Source organism: Ochotona princeps, chromosome 15 (assembly GCF_030435755.1).
Source record: "Ochotona princeps isolate mOchPri1 chromosome 15, mOchPri1.hap1, whole genome shotgun sequence".
NCBI lineage: Eukaryota > Metazoa > Chordata > Mammalia > Lagomorpha > Ochotonidae > Ochotona > Ochotona princeps.
Window position 1 is genome coordinate 49,791,560 of NC_080846.1, and position 16,151 is coordinate 49,807,710.

The 16,151-nt window shown below is 54.1% G+C and overlaps 1 protein-coding gene across 1 annotated transcript; it reads left to right on the forward strand.

The window, feature by feature from the left end:
* The first annotated feature begins 5,986 nt into the window (after positions 1-5,986).
* Positions 5,987-7,329, forward strand: GPR84 (G protein-coupled receptor 84). The gene has a single exon (XM_004583278.2). It carries the CDS (start codon positions 5,989-5,991, stop codon positions 7,183-7,185), a length of 1,197 nt encoding a protein of 398 aa, XP_004583335.2. The 5' UTR covers positions 5,987-5,988; the 3' UTR covers positions 7,186-7,329.
* Positions 7,330-16,151: the final 8,822 nt, after the last annotated feature.

Here is a 16,151-nt window from a genome sequence, read left to right on the forward strand (position 1 = left end):
CATCCCAAATCAAAGCATTGGTTGCGGTCCTGGCTGTTCTGCTTCCATCCCAGCTTCCTGCCAGTGTGCCTGGGAACGCAGATGACCCCTGTCTCACTTAGAAGACCCAGGCAGAGTTCCTGATTCCTGATCTTGGCCTGGCCCAACCCCAGCCATGGTGGGTCTGTGAGGTATAGCCAGCAGATGGACGAGCTCTGTCTCTCCCTCTTTCTCTCATTGCTTTGTCTTTCAAATAAGGAAAAAATTTAAAAGATTTACTTATTTTTATTAAAAAGGCAGATTTACAGAGAGGAGGAGAGACAGAGAAGAAGATCTTCAATCCATTGGTTCACTCCCCAAGTTGCTGGCAATGGTCAAAGCTGAGCCTATCTGAAGCCAAGAGCCTGGAGCCTCTTCTGGGTCTCCCACATGAGTGCAGGGTCCCAAAGCTTTGGACTATACTCCATTGCTTACCCAGGCCACAAGCAGGGAGCTGAATGTGAAGTGGAGCAGCTAAGACATAAACCAATGCCCAAATGGGATCCCAGCATGTCCAAGGCAAGGAAGAAATTAACCACTGTGCTAGGCCCCAAATGAAGAAATCTTAAAAGGAAGTAAGACTGTCCAGGCAGCGACTGAAGAGCATGAGAGCAAGCAGCAGGTCCTGTGCGTCTGGGGCCCTGCATGGCAGGCACGTGGCCTGGACGTCCCCCGCAGGCCCAAGCCATGGCCCCTTCTCCTAGGCTCTCCCTCTGGCTCGCAGCCCGTGCTGCTCACTCACAGCTGTCTCCATACAAATCTGCATGCAGCCCAGCTCCTAGCGCCCTCATGGGTCCTGCCCATGGCCCTGCTATGTCCTGCAGCTCTCTCCTGCACACCCTCATTGACTTCTGCCAGAACCCCGAGGACACTGTTGGCTGTCTGGAGTACCCTTCGACCAATCTCCCTCCAAAACTACTGTGCACCATTTTTTGTTTGTTTGTTTTGTTTTGTTTAAGTTTTGTTTTTTTTTTTGTTTGTTTGTTTGTTTTTTTTTCAAAGTCAGAGAGGAGGAGAGACAGAGAGCAAGATCTTTCGTCTGATGGTTCACTCCCCAAGTGACTGCAATGGCCAGTGCTATGCCGATCTGAAGCCAGGAGCCAGGAATTTCCTCCGGGTCTCCCGGCGTGCTCAAAGCGAGGACTTTAGCCGCTATGCTATCACGCTGAGTCCCTGTGCACCATTTAAAGTATGTCCATCTGCTTCTCCATGAACTCCTTCCTCCTTGGCAGCTCATGCCCCTGCTGGACATGACAGACTTCAGTGAAACTTTTCTTAACAGGCTTAGTAGTAGGAAAATTTTTCAGCTGAGCTGTCCCAGAGGCAAAGGTGAGGATTTTAGGTAGATCCTATGTGGCCATTTACAATTGAACCTTTTGGGGACAGGCGCTGTGGCACAGCAGGTTAAGCTGCTGCCACTTGGGACACCTGTATCCCATATCACAGTGGCAGCTTGTCCATTTCCCCATCTGGCTTTCTCCTCAAGCATCTCAGCAGCTGGTAGATGATGGCTGCAGTACTTAGGCCCCTGACACCCACAGGGAAGACCTGGAGTTCCCAGCTCCTGACGTTAGCCTGGCCCAGTTGTAGGCATTTGGGGAGTGAACAAGTAGATGATGGAAAACCTTTCTCCACCTCTCTCCCGCCCCTTCTCTTTGTCTTTCAAATAAATAAAAACAGGGCCTGGTGGGATGGCCTAGCCGCTAAAATCCTCACCTTGAACATGCTGGGATCTCAAATGGGCACCGGTTCTAATCCCGGCAGCCTCACTTCCCATCCTGCTCCCTGCCTGTGACCTAGGAAAGCAGTCGAAGACCGCCCAAAGCCTTGGGACTCAGTACCCATGTGGGAGACCCGCAAGAAGCTCCTGGCTTTGGATTGGCTCAGCTCCAGCTGTTATGGTGGGGAATGAATCATCAGATGGAAGATCTTCCTCTCTGTCTCTCCTCCTCTCTGTATATCAGACTTTCGAATAAACATAAATAAATCTTTAAAAAAATATAAATAGAAGGCAGGGGCTGGCATTTAGCACAGCAGTAGCCCAGATGAGCATCGGTTTGAGTTCCAGCTGCTCCACTTCCAACTCAGCTCCCTGCTAATGCACCTAGAGAAACAGCTGAAGATGGCCTAAATGTTTGGCTGGAGTTTAGGCTCCTGGCTTCAGCCTGGCCCAGTACTAGCCGTTGTAGCCATTTAAGGAGTGAACCAGCAGATGAAAGATCTCTTTCTCTCCATCTCTCTCTCGCGCGCTCTGTCACTCTACCTTTCAAATAAGCAAAATAAAAGCTTTTTAAAAAACAGAAACCAGGGGCTGACCTTGTGGCACAGCACATTAAGCCTCTGCCATGTGCAGCACTGGCATCCCATATGGTGCCAATTTGTGTCCAGCTGCTCTGCTTTTGTTCCAACTCCTCTTCAATGGCCTGGAAAATGCAGTTAAAGATGGCCCAAGTGATTGGACCCCTGAACTCATGTGGGACACCTGGAAGAAGCTCCTGGCTCCTGGCTTTGGGTCAGCTCAGCTCCAGCCATTGCAGCTATTTGAGCCTGTGGATGGAAGATCTTTCTGTCTTTTCTTCTCTCTGTAATTCTGATCTTCAGATAAATAAACAAATACAGAAATGTTTACTTACTTTTGTTTATTTTTATTGCAAAGTTAGATATACAGAGAGGAGGAGAGACAGAGAAGATCTTTTCCACCTACTGATTCATACGCCAAAAAGCAGCAACTGCTGGAGCTGAGCCAATCTGAAGCCAGGAGCCAGGAGCCAGAGACTTGCTCCAGAGGCCCGGCGGCGTGGCCTAGTGGCTAAAATCCTCGCCTTGAATGCACCGGGATCTAATCCCGGCAGCTCCACTTCCCATCCAGCTCCCTGATTTTGGCCTGGGAAAGCAGTCGAGGACGGCCCAACGCTTTGGGACCCTGCACCCACGTGGGAGACCCGGAGGAAGTTCCTGGATCCTGGCACCGACCATTGCGGTCACTTGGGGAGTGAATCATCGGACGGAAGATCTTCCTCTCTGTTTCTCCTCCTCTGTGTATATCTCATTTTGTCATGAAAATAAATAAATCTTTAGAAAGAAAGAAAGAAATCAATTTCCTCCAGGTCTCCCAAGTGGGTACAGGGCCTCAAGACTTTGGGCCATCCTCAACTGCTTTCCCAGGCCACAAGCAGGGAGCTGGATGGAAAACAGGGCTGCCAGGATTAGAACCGACACCCATATGGGATCCCAGCGCATTCAAGGTGAGGACTTTAACTGCCAGGTCATCATGCTGGGCCCATAAATAAATATTAAAAAAAATTAAAACTAGAGGACAAGCTACATTTGACCATAGGTCAAAGTTTACCAACTGCTGGTTTTAAGAGCCAGTTAAACTTTTATAGACTTGTATATCTATGTCTCCTACCAAATGATACCCAAAACCATGCATCAGAGTTTCTTGTGTCCCTAGTCAGTCAGGTGCAAAGTGGACACTCAATACAAATGTGCAGTGACTGGACAAGTAGATGGATGGATGACTGGATGGATAGATGGAACAGGCCTGAACCTCTGTGCACCATAAAGCCAAATTCCAGGATGATGCTTCTTCCCCCCACCATCTTCATCTGATTCCTTTTCTCAGATGTGCTGGACTCTCTCAAGGGCCACTCTGACTTAAACCACCTCCAAGTCCCAGACAGAAGAAAGGCCAGTGCTGGGCCCAGTGTGATGATCAATGATTAAATCTTCACCTTGCAGGTACCAGGAACCCATATGTGTGGGTGCCACAGTTCAAGTCCTGGATGCTCCACTTCCCATCCAGTTTTCTGCTTATGCCCTGGGAAAGCAGTGGAGGGCAGCCCAAAGCCTTAGGACCCTGCACCCATGTGGGAGACCTGGAAGAAGCTCCTGGCTCCTGGCTTTGGATCAGCTCAGCTCTGGCCATTGCTCCCATCTGGGCAGTGAACCATCGGATGAAAGGTCTTCCTCTCTGTCTCTCCTTCTCTCTGTAAATCTGCCTTTCCAATAAAAGTAAGTATAAATACAGGAAGAAAGAAGGAAAGAGAGAAAGGAAGATGTTCCACCCCCAAAAGCAGCCTGTTCTTGGGGCCCTGTCTGATCTCCCGTCTCTTTGAGAAGGGACCCCGGAAGGTCTGGTGCTGTGTTCATGCCCAGGAAATCCTCAGCGATGACTTTGTAGGTTTCTTGACATGCCAAGTGGGGAAAGAAAGAGAGAGAGAGAGAGAGAGAGAATGAAAGAGAGTTTGGATGTGAGGAACAGAACTCTGGGGTAAGTCGTGGGGAATTTCACCAGAGAAGTGAGACAAGTGGGACCGGAGGTAGCAAGGGAAGTGGCTGAGGTTGGGTAACTGGGGAGTTTCTTGCTGTTTCAGTCTAGTGCTGTGAGGAGACAGGAGAGCAGGGAGCCCCAGCAGCCAAGCCTGACCGCTCGCTGGAAAGGACCACTCCTGGTGTGACTCTGATTCCTTCCCTGCAGAGAGAACCAGAGGCTGGGATACTCGAGTGAGTACTTGCTCATGGGTGTATTTTTCCTTGGTCTTTTCTGTTAGTTTTCTAGTGGCAACTAACAGAAAAACGGACACCTGAGTGTGTGTGTGTGTGTGTGTGTGTGTGTGTGTGTAGCAGAGTGAACTGCAGTAGCATCTTGAATAGAGAGAAGGGATCTCCTGGGGTTAGCATGGTTGCTGGCCAAGCTGTCATTTGCAATGCCAGTCAGCATCCTGTACTGGAGGATCGATTCAAGTCCAGGCTACTCCATTTCTGACACAACTGCCTGCTAATGTACCTGGAAAAGCAGCAGAAGAAGGTTCAAATAATTGGGTCCCTGCCACCCATGTGGGAGGTCTGGATGGAGTTTTTGGTTCCTGGCTTTGGCCTGGGCCCAGCCCCAACCTTTGGAGTCATTTGGGGAGTGAGTGAACCGGCAGATGTAAAATGTGTCTCTCTCTGCCCCTCCCTTTCCCTCTACTCATATCACTATGCCTTTAAAATAACTAAAATAATTCTTTTTAAGATTTTTTTTATTTGGGCCCAGCAGCTAAAGTCCTCGCCTTGAATGCCAGGATCCCATATAGGTGCGGGTTTGTGTCCCGGAGGCTCCGCTTCCCATCCAGCTCCCTGCTTGTGGCCTGGGAAAGCAGCAGAGGATGGTCCAAACCTTTGGGACCCTGCACCCGCGTGGGAGAACCAGAGGAGGCTCCGGGCTCTTGGCTTCGGATCGGCAAAGCTCCCCATTGCGGCTGCTTGGGGAGTGAATCAATGGTTGGAAGATCTTCCTCTCTGTCTCACAGTGGGGTGCTATCTCCTCATCGCACACCCCTTTACACATATTTATTTTTATTTGAAAGAGAGAGAGACAGAGAGAGGAAAGACAGAGAGATAGGTCTTCCATCTGCTGATTCATTCCCCCAAATGGCTGCCATGGCCGGAGCTGAGCTGGTCCAAAACCAGGAGCCTGGAGCCTCTTCTAGTTCTCCTACATGGATGCAAGGGTCTAAGCACGTAAACCATCCTCCACTGCTTTCCCAAGTCATAGACACAGAGCCAAACCAGAAGTGGAGCATCTGGGATTCGACCTGGCGCCTATACGTGGTGCCTGCACTGCAGGCAGAGGATTAGCCTGACACTCCACGGAGCCAACCCCCAAATAAACAATTTAAACTTTTTTTTTTTAAATAAACGTTAGAGGGCATTGGATTACTGACAGCAATTGGAGAGACCTAGGGTTGGGGGAAGGGACAAACAGAAATCCAGAGACATTTAGAGGAGAATTCGAAGAAATGCTTGAGATGGGAAAGGATCATCACGCCAGGAGAGAGTTGGGGTGGCTGTGGATGGCTCTGCAGGACAGGAATCGAGGCAAGCAGTTCAGGTGTCCAGGGGCCCCGAGCTCCTCAAGGGAGCCAAGCTGAAGACCAGCTTCTAATCCCTCTTCCTTGCCCACCTGTCGCCTTTCCAGCCTCCGCCATGTGGAACACCTCAGATGCCAGCTTCTCCTGCTACCATGAGTCTGTGCTAGGCTACCGTTACGTGGCAGTCAGCTGGGGTGTGGTGGTGGCTGTGACGGGCACTGTGGGCAACGTGCTCACCCTGCTGGCTCTGGCCATCCAGCCCAAGCTCCGAACCCGTTTCAACCTGCTCATTGCCAACCTGACGCTGGCCGACCTCCTCTACTGCGCCCTCCTGCAGCCCTTCTCCGTGGATACCTACCTCCACCTGCGTTGGCGCACTGGCGCCACCTTCTGCAGGGTCTTTGGGCTCCTGCTTTTCACCTCCAATTCTGTCTCCATCCTCACCCTCTGCCTCATCGCAGTGGGGCGCTATCTCCTCATCGCACACCCCAGGCTCTTTCCCCGAGTTTTCAGTGCCAAGGGATTAGTGCTGGCCCTGGTGGGCACCTGGGTGGTGGGGGTGGCTAGCTTCGCCCCACTCTGGTCTGTCTATATCTTGGTACCTGTGGTCTGCACCTGCAGCTTCGACCGCATCCGAGGCCGTCCTTACACCACCATCCTCATGGGCATCTATTTTGTGCTGGGGCTCAGCAGTGTGGGCATCTTTTACTGCCTCATCCACCGTCAGGTGAAACGGACAGCACAGGCGCTCGACCAGTACAAGCTGCGACAGGCCAGCGTGTGCTCCAACCACGTGGCTGGCACCGACAACGCCATACCTGGTCGTTTCCAAGAGCTGGACAGCGGGGTGGCCTCTGGAAGGCCCAGTGAAGGGACTTCATCTGAGCCAGAAAGCACTGCCACCACCCAGACCCAGGAAGGAGACTCAACAGAAGCAGGAGCACCGAGCCACAACAAGGTAGCCAAACAGACAGCACCAAAAAGCCACTTCCACCCACAGACACCTGCCAAGGCCCGGCCAGCCACAGGTGCACAAAGAGCTCACGACTCCCAATCCGAGTTCGGAAAAGTGACCCGGATGTGTTTTGCTGTGTTCCTCTGCTTCACTCTCAGCTACATTCCCTTCTTACTGCTCAACATCTTGGACGCCAAGGTCCGGGCTCCGCGGGTGGCCCACATGCTTGCTGCCAACCTCACCTGGCTCAACAGTTGCATCAACCCCGTGCTCTTTGCCGCCATGAACCGCCAGTTCCGCCGAGCCTACGGCTCCCTCCTAAAACGTGGGCCCCAGAGTTTCCAGAGGCTGCGTTAGCAGCACTGTGTCCCTGCTCCTGCAGAGCCAAAGTGCCCAGTGGAGGCTAGGACAGGTCAGAGCCACACCTGGACACGCATACTCACGGCCACCTCTCTTCCCCCTGCCTGGAGCAGTGTTCCGGCCCTGGGCTGCCCAACAGCATTCTTCCTTACTAATAAAGGAGTTTGGTGCGTTCAGGGCCAGTCTCTGGTTGGTTTGAGTTTTGGAAGGGGTCCCGTGTCAGGGCAGGGACAGGAAGCAGCTTGTCTGTTCTTCAGCTGAAGGGAGTCTAAGGCTCCAAGGATTAGCAACTGTTAAGCTGCCCGCCGGAGGGCCTGACACAATGGCTCAATTGGCTAATTCTCCCCCTTCAAATACCAGGATCCCATATGGGTGCCAGTTTGTGTCCCAGCTGCTCCACTTCCCATCAACTCCTTGCCCGTGGCCTGGGAAAGCTGCTCTGCTATGAGATTCTGGCGCAACAGACAGCAGTTTACTCACAATGCAACAATGAGTGTCCCCCAGGAAATATGTCTTTTTAGCAAGAGGTTTTTCCTGCCTTCTATTTTCAGTTGAATTTCCTGGGAATCATCCCGGATTTGTACCTCCTGTTGCTAGGATCTGCCACTGTTGCAGATTGATCCAGTTTGAGTTGTATGTAGGGGCTGGCACAACAGCTCGACTGGATAATTTTCTGCCTACAAGTGCCAGCATCCCATATGGGTACTGGTTCTAGACCCGGCTGATCCATTTCTGATCCAGCTCCCTGTTTGTGGCCTTCCAAAGCTATAGAGTCCAAGTCCTTGGGACCCTGCACCCATGTGGGAGACCCTGAAGAAGCTCCTGGCTCCTGCTTTAGAGCTACTCAGCTCCAGCTGTGGCAGCTATTTGGGGAAGTGAACCAATGGATGGAAGATCTTTTTCTGTCTCTCCTTCTCTCTGTAAATCTGCCTTTCCAGTAAAAATAAATAAATCTTAAAAGCGAGCTCACTTAGGACAGAGACAAGTGAGGATTCCAGGTGCATTAGCAGGGTCTCTATTCCTCTGGGGTAACTCATCCGGATGCCAACCCTCACTCCCCCGTCTCTTGTCTTCCTGGCGCACAGGAGCAGAACAGAGACCCCCACTCAGCCCCGGGGCTAGGCGGGCGGCAGACCCCATAGTTCGTTCCGGACACAGCCTTGGTGCACCTGCGACCACCAGGTGGCGCTGGTTCCCCGCGTTTCCAGGCTGCTTCCGGTCTGAGGGCAGAAGGGGCCGGCAGCAGTGGGAGTCCAGGGACCCCTCGACCAGGGGAATGCAGACACTAAGCTTGGAAAGAGCGAAGAATGAGACATTTTGGTCTACTTGGTGGTGGTGGGGATGGTGGTGGCGAGGGAAGGAGCAGGGCGGATCCGGTTGCGGCGCTGGGGATGAAATTTGAGTCACTGCTTTGACCTACCCCCCCCACACACACACACACCCCATCTCCTTCTTGGGCGGCTTGCCTGCTATCCCCTTCACCCCCCAAGTCCACGGTCTCGGGAGCACAAAGTGAGACTTATTGAGGGGGGACAGACGGACCTGCTCACGGTCTGTGTCCAGGGATGGTGCTGGGGAACCCGTGACTCTGGGTGTTGTTCTTCCACGAGGGAACCCCAGTAGCCTAAACGGGGCTACTGAGGCAGCCACCCAGACAGGCAAACTGCAGGAGCGAACAGCAGCCTGGGAGCTCAGAGCCTAGGTGTTCTGACGAGCAATTCACAAATGGCACACACTTTCACCCTGGACCCAGGGCAGTTCCACTTCATGGAATTCTCACACAACTGCCCTGAGGTGTCTGTCTCTACCTCTTTGTCACAAATTAGTAAGATCAAGGCTTGGGGACAGAGTCTGCTGTCAGGACCAGCTCAAGTTTATAACCATTACAGAACAGCTGCCTAGCTAACATGAGGATCAGGTGTCAGGCTGGTGGCTCCAAGTTTTTTCTCTTCCCAGCTTTCTACGAGTCTAAAAGCTGGACAACTGTCCAAAGGGTTGTAAAAGAGATCATGTTTCCCATTCCTTGAAGGTACTTCAAAAGCTTCTTCAAGACAGAAAAGTGCAGCAATAAGGACCGAAGTTAGACTGCAGGAAGGACTTCCTCAGCGATGAGTCGATGAGGAAAAAAAAAAAAACTCCAGGCCTCTGGAAAAGATGAGTCAGAGGACACAGCTGAAACACTGGCGTCTGAGATTACAAGACAGATCTCCCTAAGACGGTGTTCCCCCTCCTTTGTCCCCACACTCACTGGGGTCCCTAAAGAACAGGAAGGGCAAACGAGGAGGAAGGGAACAGGAGGGAAGCGGTGCGCGCGGCGCGTCGCCCGGGGCTGTGTGCGCCTGGGGGCCGTGCCGGTGTCAGTGTGTGTCCCTCTTTGTCCCTGTCAGTCTCCCGCCCGAGCTCCGTGACTTCTTTGTCTCTCCCCATCTGTCCGTCTCTCCTGTCGGCCGTCTCCATCTCCCGTCCCCAGGTTCGCGCCTCTCCCCCGCCGCGCGCCCGCGCCCCCCGCCCAGCGGCCCTCGCTCACCCGCACTCTCTCTCTCTCCCCGGCTGTCTCTTACAGGCAGATTTATGGTCAGCCCAGGGCCTTTCATTGGCCAAGCGCTGACAGGACTTGATTTAACGCTGTTTCTCATTGGCTGATCTTGACAAGCCGATTTACGAGTCACTCTCCCATTGGCCAGGCCGCCGTGGCTGTGATTTATGGCTTTGGAGGGCTGCGGGGAGGATGTTGGGAGGGGGCGCAGCTGAGGAGGAGGCTGCCCCTCCCCCTCCCCGGCCTGGGCTCCCCTTCCACCCGCTGGGGAAGGGGGAAATGGGGACCCGGTGGTGGGAACCCAAGCGGAGGACCGGGACTGAGGGGTGCCGGGCCGGGGAGAGGAGGCTGGAGCGCGAAGTGGGGCCAGAGGGCGACAGAGAAGCCAGAGGCAGCGCGGGTTGAGGCGAGGAGGGGTCACCTTGCCGAGGGCAGGCGGGGAGCTGCTGAGGAGAAAGGGCGCGCGTGGCCTGAGGGGCGAAGGGGCTTTGGGGTGAAGGGGCTTTTCAACTCGCCGCCCCTGGAGGAAGGGAAAGGGGATTTTGCGACTCAGACAATGGCTGCTCCAGGGGGAAACGCTTGGCAAAGGAGAGGGAAGGTGGGAAAGGCAGCCTTGCAGTTGGAAGGTTACAAGCCAACAGGGGCGAACTTGGGGAGCAGAGGGGCTAGTGAGGACAGCAACGCCCACTCCTCACCTCAGGGTTCCCCCTGCAAGCACGCAGCTAGCAGGCGCTTGCCCCCCACCACGCGTCAGGATCGAGCCCTAGAGGCTGCAGCGGGCTCCCCAGTCCCGGAGACCCCACTCCTCCGCTTGCTCACCTCCCGGGTGAAATTTATGAGCTCAGGGTTGGCCTTCAGGAATTAGGAATATTTATGCTTCTTGGAGGGTGAGGTTTGGAAGGTGATAAATAAGGGAGCACGGGAGCGGAGGGGTGTGGGGGGTGCTGGTGGCACGCAGCTGGGGGGTGCTGTTTTGACAGGGCCCTTTTCCCAAGGCCCCCCACCTGTCCGCCCACTCAGCACTGTGGAAGCTGAGAAAGGGGGTTCAGGTAGCAGAAAGGGGAGTGGGCCAACCCACGAGGGTCCCTGGCAGGCTTGCAGATCCTTAGCAGTAGAAAGGCGGCTAGGGGAGGAACTTTCTGGCATGGGTACAGTTCCTGGCGCGAGGGGCCCAGCGAGTCTGCAAAAGGGCAGCCGGTTTCCTGTGTGTGCAGTGGCTGAGACTTGGGGAAGAAGAGTCAGGCTCCTCTGGCCCATCACCTCCCTCAGGCTCTGGACCGGAGGATCTGAAATCTCTACACCACCACCACCCCTGCACCCCCAGAGATTCCTGGAATATGAGGCCAGGCATGTGGGGCTTAGGGACTCCTGCCCACCCCACTGCTCTAGCTCGCTGGGAATTAGAAACAGCGCGTGGTGCTTGACACCCCCTTGCCCTGGAGCCGCCAGGAAATGAGGGAGGGAATCTGCTGCCCTTCTCCAGCCCTGGGAGCTGTGGAGCCCTGGATCTGTGACCCCCAGCCCCCTGAGAGGGATTTGCTCTGGACCTGAGGAAGTAGTCTGCCAAGATGGAAGACAGGTCTGAGGGGGCCCAGAGCCCGCTGGGGAAGAGCCCCAAAAACCATGCTCTCCCTGCACCATGGCCATAGCTGGGAATGACTACCGTGCACATGCGCGTGCCTGCACACACGCATCACGCTGTGACCTGGAGGGGGAGGAGGGAAGAGAAGGGTCTAGACTGGCCCTTTAAGAGCCACTTAGGGTCAGAAAGCCTGGGCTACAGAGAGGGGAAGGAGCTGATGTCAGAAGACGGATGGGTAGCAAGATGGGGATTGATGCTAATGGGGGAGTTAAAGCTAAGTACCCAGACACTCAGAGGGCAGAACTGCAGATCTGTCTTCCTTGTGCTCACCCCCTCCCCAAACCAAGGCTGTAAATCTGCCTCCTCAATTGGGGGAAGGGGAGTAAGGAAAAAAGAGGCTCTCTTCTGCCTTTTCCTGTCCCTCCCTTCCCTTCCCCTACCCCCCTCCTTTTGTCCTCCCCCAACCTTCCCTCTCCAGCTGTGACCCCCCCACACACACACACTAAGATATCTAACTTTATTTTTCCATCAGAGATGGGGGAATTGTTTTAGTTTGCAGAAGCGAGTCCACAAACCCTGGGTAGAAAGGTTGGGGAACTGTGGTGAGACAGGTAGATTACCTAAGTTTCTACTTTCTCTCCCATCTTCTCTTTCTCCCAGGACAATAGAATGAGAGTGGAGAGTGGGATGTTGGCTGCCAGGGGCTGGAAGTGGTGTGAGTGCTGTCCAGTTGGGTCTGCCAAGGCCAAGAGCCCCTGAGGTGCTGGAGGGGTTGGTGAGGAGCCTCCCAGGGCAGCTGGAGAGGCTGCGGGGGCTGCCCGCAGAAAGATCTACTGGCTGGTTTCTCGGAAGCTCCTGGATCATCGCATTCCCTCTCAAGCACACACACCCTGCACGCTGAGTGGAGACAATTTCAGGCCAACAGTCTGCAATTTACTGTCAGGGCAGGGTCCGGCTGTTCTGATTGCCTCCTAGGAGAGAGTTGGGGAGCTGAGGGAGAAGGGCCTCCCTCAGAAGGGCTACAGCAGTCACCCTGGGCCATTCCTATCCTGTCTTCACTTTCAGGTGAGCCTGCAACTCCTGTCTTTCAACACCCCAGCTCTTCTGGTTCATGCCCCACTGGCCATCAGGGCATGCTCCTGAGTCCTCTCTGTTAGAGTCGAATCTCTCGAGATCCTGTCTGGTATTGCAGCGTTCAACCTGAACTTCCTAATTCAGCAACTGTGGCCTGTTGGCTTCTGCTTCCCTAGTCCTCTCAAGTTTTTCCTTCAGCTGCCTAAAATCACCTCAGTCTCTTGGCTCTCTGTGTCCTCAGAGACAAGGGAGAGAGCCCACGCCTGGAGTGGGAAAAGTTGGGGGTTGTGAGCAGGAGCCCTGGGCCTAGTGCTCCCTCCCACCCCAGAGAGGTCAGCCGTTGCCCTCAGCTTCAGTCTCTGGGTGCTTCTTCTATGCTAGCGATAAATCCTGTCTTTGTCTCCCCTCTGACCCCCAGCCCCAGGCAGGATGGGGGTCAGAGGCTGGGGGAGGGGTGGGTGTGGAGGAGGGGCTGATACAAGGAGAATGGGAGGGGAAAATGGACAGGAGCAGCTGGTGGGCAGGCAGAAGGAGGGGAGAGGGTGGGCAGAGGGGATGGGGCCTCTTGAGTCGACAGATCCTGGACATTCCAGCAGGTCTGCATTCCAAGCCAGAAAGCCAGGATTCCAGAGATATGGAAATACCTACAGAAGGGCCCCCTCTGCACATGGAGTCTGAAATGCCGGGAGACAGGGTGGCTGGTTGATGTGGGTTGCCTTAAGAAGCTACTGAGAGAAATGAGAAAAAATTGTAAGAATCATCTATTCCCTACACATATGTGTGCCATGCATGTGCACCACACACACACACACACGCCCGTGGATTTATGGCCTGTCAGCATCAGCATGAGGGAGCCCAGGAGCCAGACTGCCCCTGGCCAGGCCCCTCCTCAGCAGCTTCTCTGCTTGTGGCTTGTCTGTCTCCATCTCCTTTCTCTCAGTTCCCAGCCTCACTTTCTTTCTTTGTGTCTGTTTTATTCTCCCAGGTTTGGATTCTCTAGCTCAGCCTCTGTCTCCATCACTTTAAACCGTCTGTTGCTCTGTCCATCTCTTTGTCCCCTCCTCTGCTTTCTGGATCTCTCTCCATCTGCCCTGTCCTTGTCACACTGCAGCCCAGCCACACCCTACCTCATTCTGCAACTCCCCCAGGGACATTGTTCTGGCCCAGGGTGGATCTTTGGAAACAAGGGTGTAAGGAGAGGGATGGGAAAGAAAAAAGTTTTTAAGGAGTCCTTGCTTTGGTGGGAGCAAGGAGACTCACGCTGGATTGTGATACAGTATGAAGAGGAGGTTAGGGGGTGTCCAGGAAAAAGGAGATTGATAGCAGAAGATACAGAAGAGCAAACAATGAAGGAGAAGAGTAAAGATTTGGGGTGCCTTCTAAGGGTGTGTCTAAAGGACAGGAACTGAGGGGACATCTACTAAGTCATAAGAGACTTGGAGACAAAAGATGTGATGGACCCCTTGCAGTCACAGCTCCAGACCCTTCTGCCTGCCTGGCAAGTTCTCTGAGCCATCATCTTTCTCCCACTGCTGCAGATCATCTTGGAGCACTATTCCTTCCCATGAACCTTGCGTCCCCTCCTTCCCTCCCCCAGTGAGAATGACATCAGCTCTGGCGGCCACCGTCCCCAGCGCTGCTGCTGATGTATCTCCCGTGGGTGAAGCACAGGCCAGCTGCCCTCACCCCGCCCGTTCCTTCTCTAGTCTGAGGGTCTGGGCTCCCAAGCCCAGAATCCCAGAGTGGGGGTGGGAGGAGGCTAGACCAGAGAGGTGGCTGCCAGACAGACATGGCCATGATGGTAGAAGAGGGGGCCTGGGCACCAGGGGGAAGGTGCTTGAGGAAAAGGCTGCATCAGTAAATCACCCTGTGGGGGGCTCCTTCTGCCCCAGCTCAGTGGGGTGGGGAAAGGATAGACATTTCGGATGGGGGGGTGAGAGTGAGGGATCGCCACATCTGGCAAGCAGGTGTCTGGCACAGTTCAGGCTGCAGTCACTTTCCCAGCCAAAGCAGAGGAAGGGAGGGAAGGAGAGGAGGGGCTTCCCAGGTCCCCAGGCAGAAGAGAGAAAGGCAGAGAGGCCCACAGGTCAGAAGACTCAGGGAGGGAGATGGGGAGATAATCAGAGCTTGTTCGGCAGCCTCTGCTTCATTCAGTGCTGAGTATGGCTTGACTCAGTCCCAAAAGAAAATTCCCGGCCAGAGGATGGGCTAGGTCAGGGCATCTGTTTCATTCCCAGTGAGAAGCAGAAGGCAGGAAAAGTTCAAACCAAGAAGGCTAGGAACCTGGAAGCTCTGGATTCCAAACTTGAGATCTAGATAGAACTGTACTGGTCCACGTCATCACTGGCCGCCACCTTCCAACTATGGAAGTAATTCTGCTGCACCCCAGGGTGGTGCTGGGAGTTGAGTAGGAAGATGAGGAGCAGGCCGGAAGATGGTGATACCTAAGCTTACATCCATAACCCTGGACCCCAACTTTCAGTGTGGGGCCACAGTCAGTCCTGACACACCCAGGCATGTTCCTAGCTTCTGAGGAGTCCTGGGCACAGGCGCCTCACAGTCTCTTCAGGTTTCCATAGACAAGCAGGCGAGACTGGAGGATGCTGTTTCCCGCTGCACTTCTGTCACCTTGCCCTGGAGCTTTTCTATCAGAGGAGCTAATTTGGCATCTAGCTTAACCCTGCAACTGCAGGCCTGTTCTATGTGCTGTAGAGGTGACTGCGAAGGAGACCCTTCAAACCGCAGCAGAGAGGAGGGCCCCCCACACTCCCTTCACCCCCCCTTAAAATCCTGCAGAGGAAGGGGCAAAGAAAACCAAAGCATTCTCCTGTCGCCGCGGCAACCATAAAACCCCAGCTAAATCCATCTTGTGAGCTCACCGCCCCATTAAGATGCAGGGCCAGGCTCTGCGCCAGCCCAGCCACATTCATTTGTGCGAATAAAGGTGGAGGAGGGGGAAAGGAGCAGGCTCTGGAGGGACGGGGAAATGGCGAGAAGAGGTTATTTACACCACCGTCCTGACCTTCTGGAGCAGTGCTGGCTCCGATAAATAACCCGCTCAGCGCCGTTGTGGAGCAGGAGTGGGAGGCGCAGGAAGGGAGCAGGGCCTAGAGGAGAGCCCCCACGCAGGTGCGCGTCTCCCGGTTACTAATGGCTGAGGCGGGAGCAGGCAGCTGGCTTTGGGGGAGTTGGTGGGGGGAGAACTTGGTTCCCTGAGACTCCCACTGAGAAAATACCAGCCCCACCCTACCCCTGGCGCCAATTTCCAGGCAAGGGGACTGGGAGATGCCAAGCAAGCAAACAGTCCCGTAAATTAGGGATTGGGGGTGGAAGGATGGGATGGGGGAGACGTGCAGAAACAGGAGATTGCTGGGGAGTCTCTGAGGCAGGAGGGAAGAAATATTATAAGATAGGGAATGAGGGGGTGCTGGGGAGATCGGAGGCCTGCCAAAAAAAGAGGAATGAAGCATCATACAAAGGCAGTTTGGAAAAAGAAACTGGGTTTATTCCTCTTTGCATGGAACGGGACACGAAGGTGGCTGGCTAGCTTCTGGACTCCAGACACTTTGACACAAAGATGCCCAGTTATCTGCCTCACTGCCACGTTGCAGTTAACAGCATGTTGCAGTTGGCAGTTAGTAGATGGGGCAGAACATTGAAGTCTCAGGAAGGTTTGTAAAGACTGGGTATAGAAACTCTGGGTCACGGGGAAGGATAAGATTAGAGTTCTACCCTTGCCTCCCTGGGGAAACCCAATCCCAAAGGAAAGGC

Excerpts from the sequence above, each read along its gene's own strand:
- GPR84 (XM_004583278.2), top strand. The coding sequence starts at position 5,989 with ATGTGGAACACCTCAGATGCCAGCTTCTCCTGCTACCATGAGTCTGTG.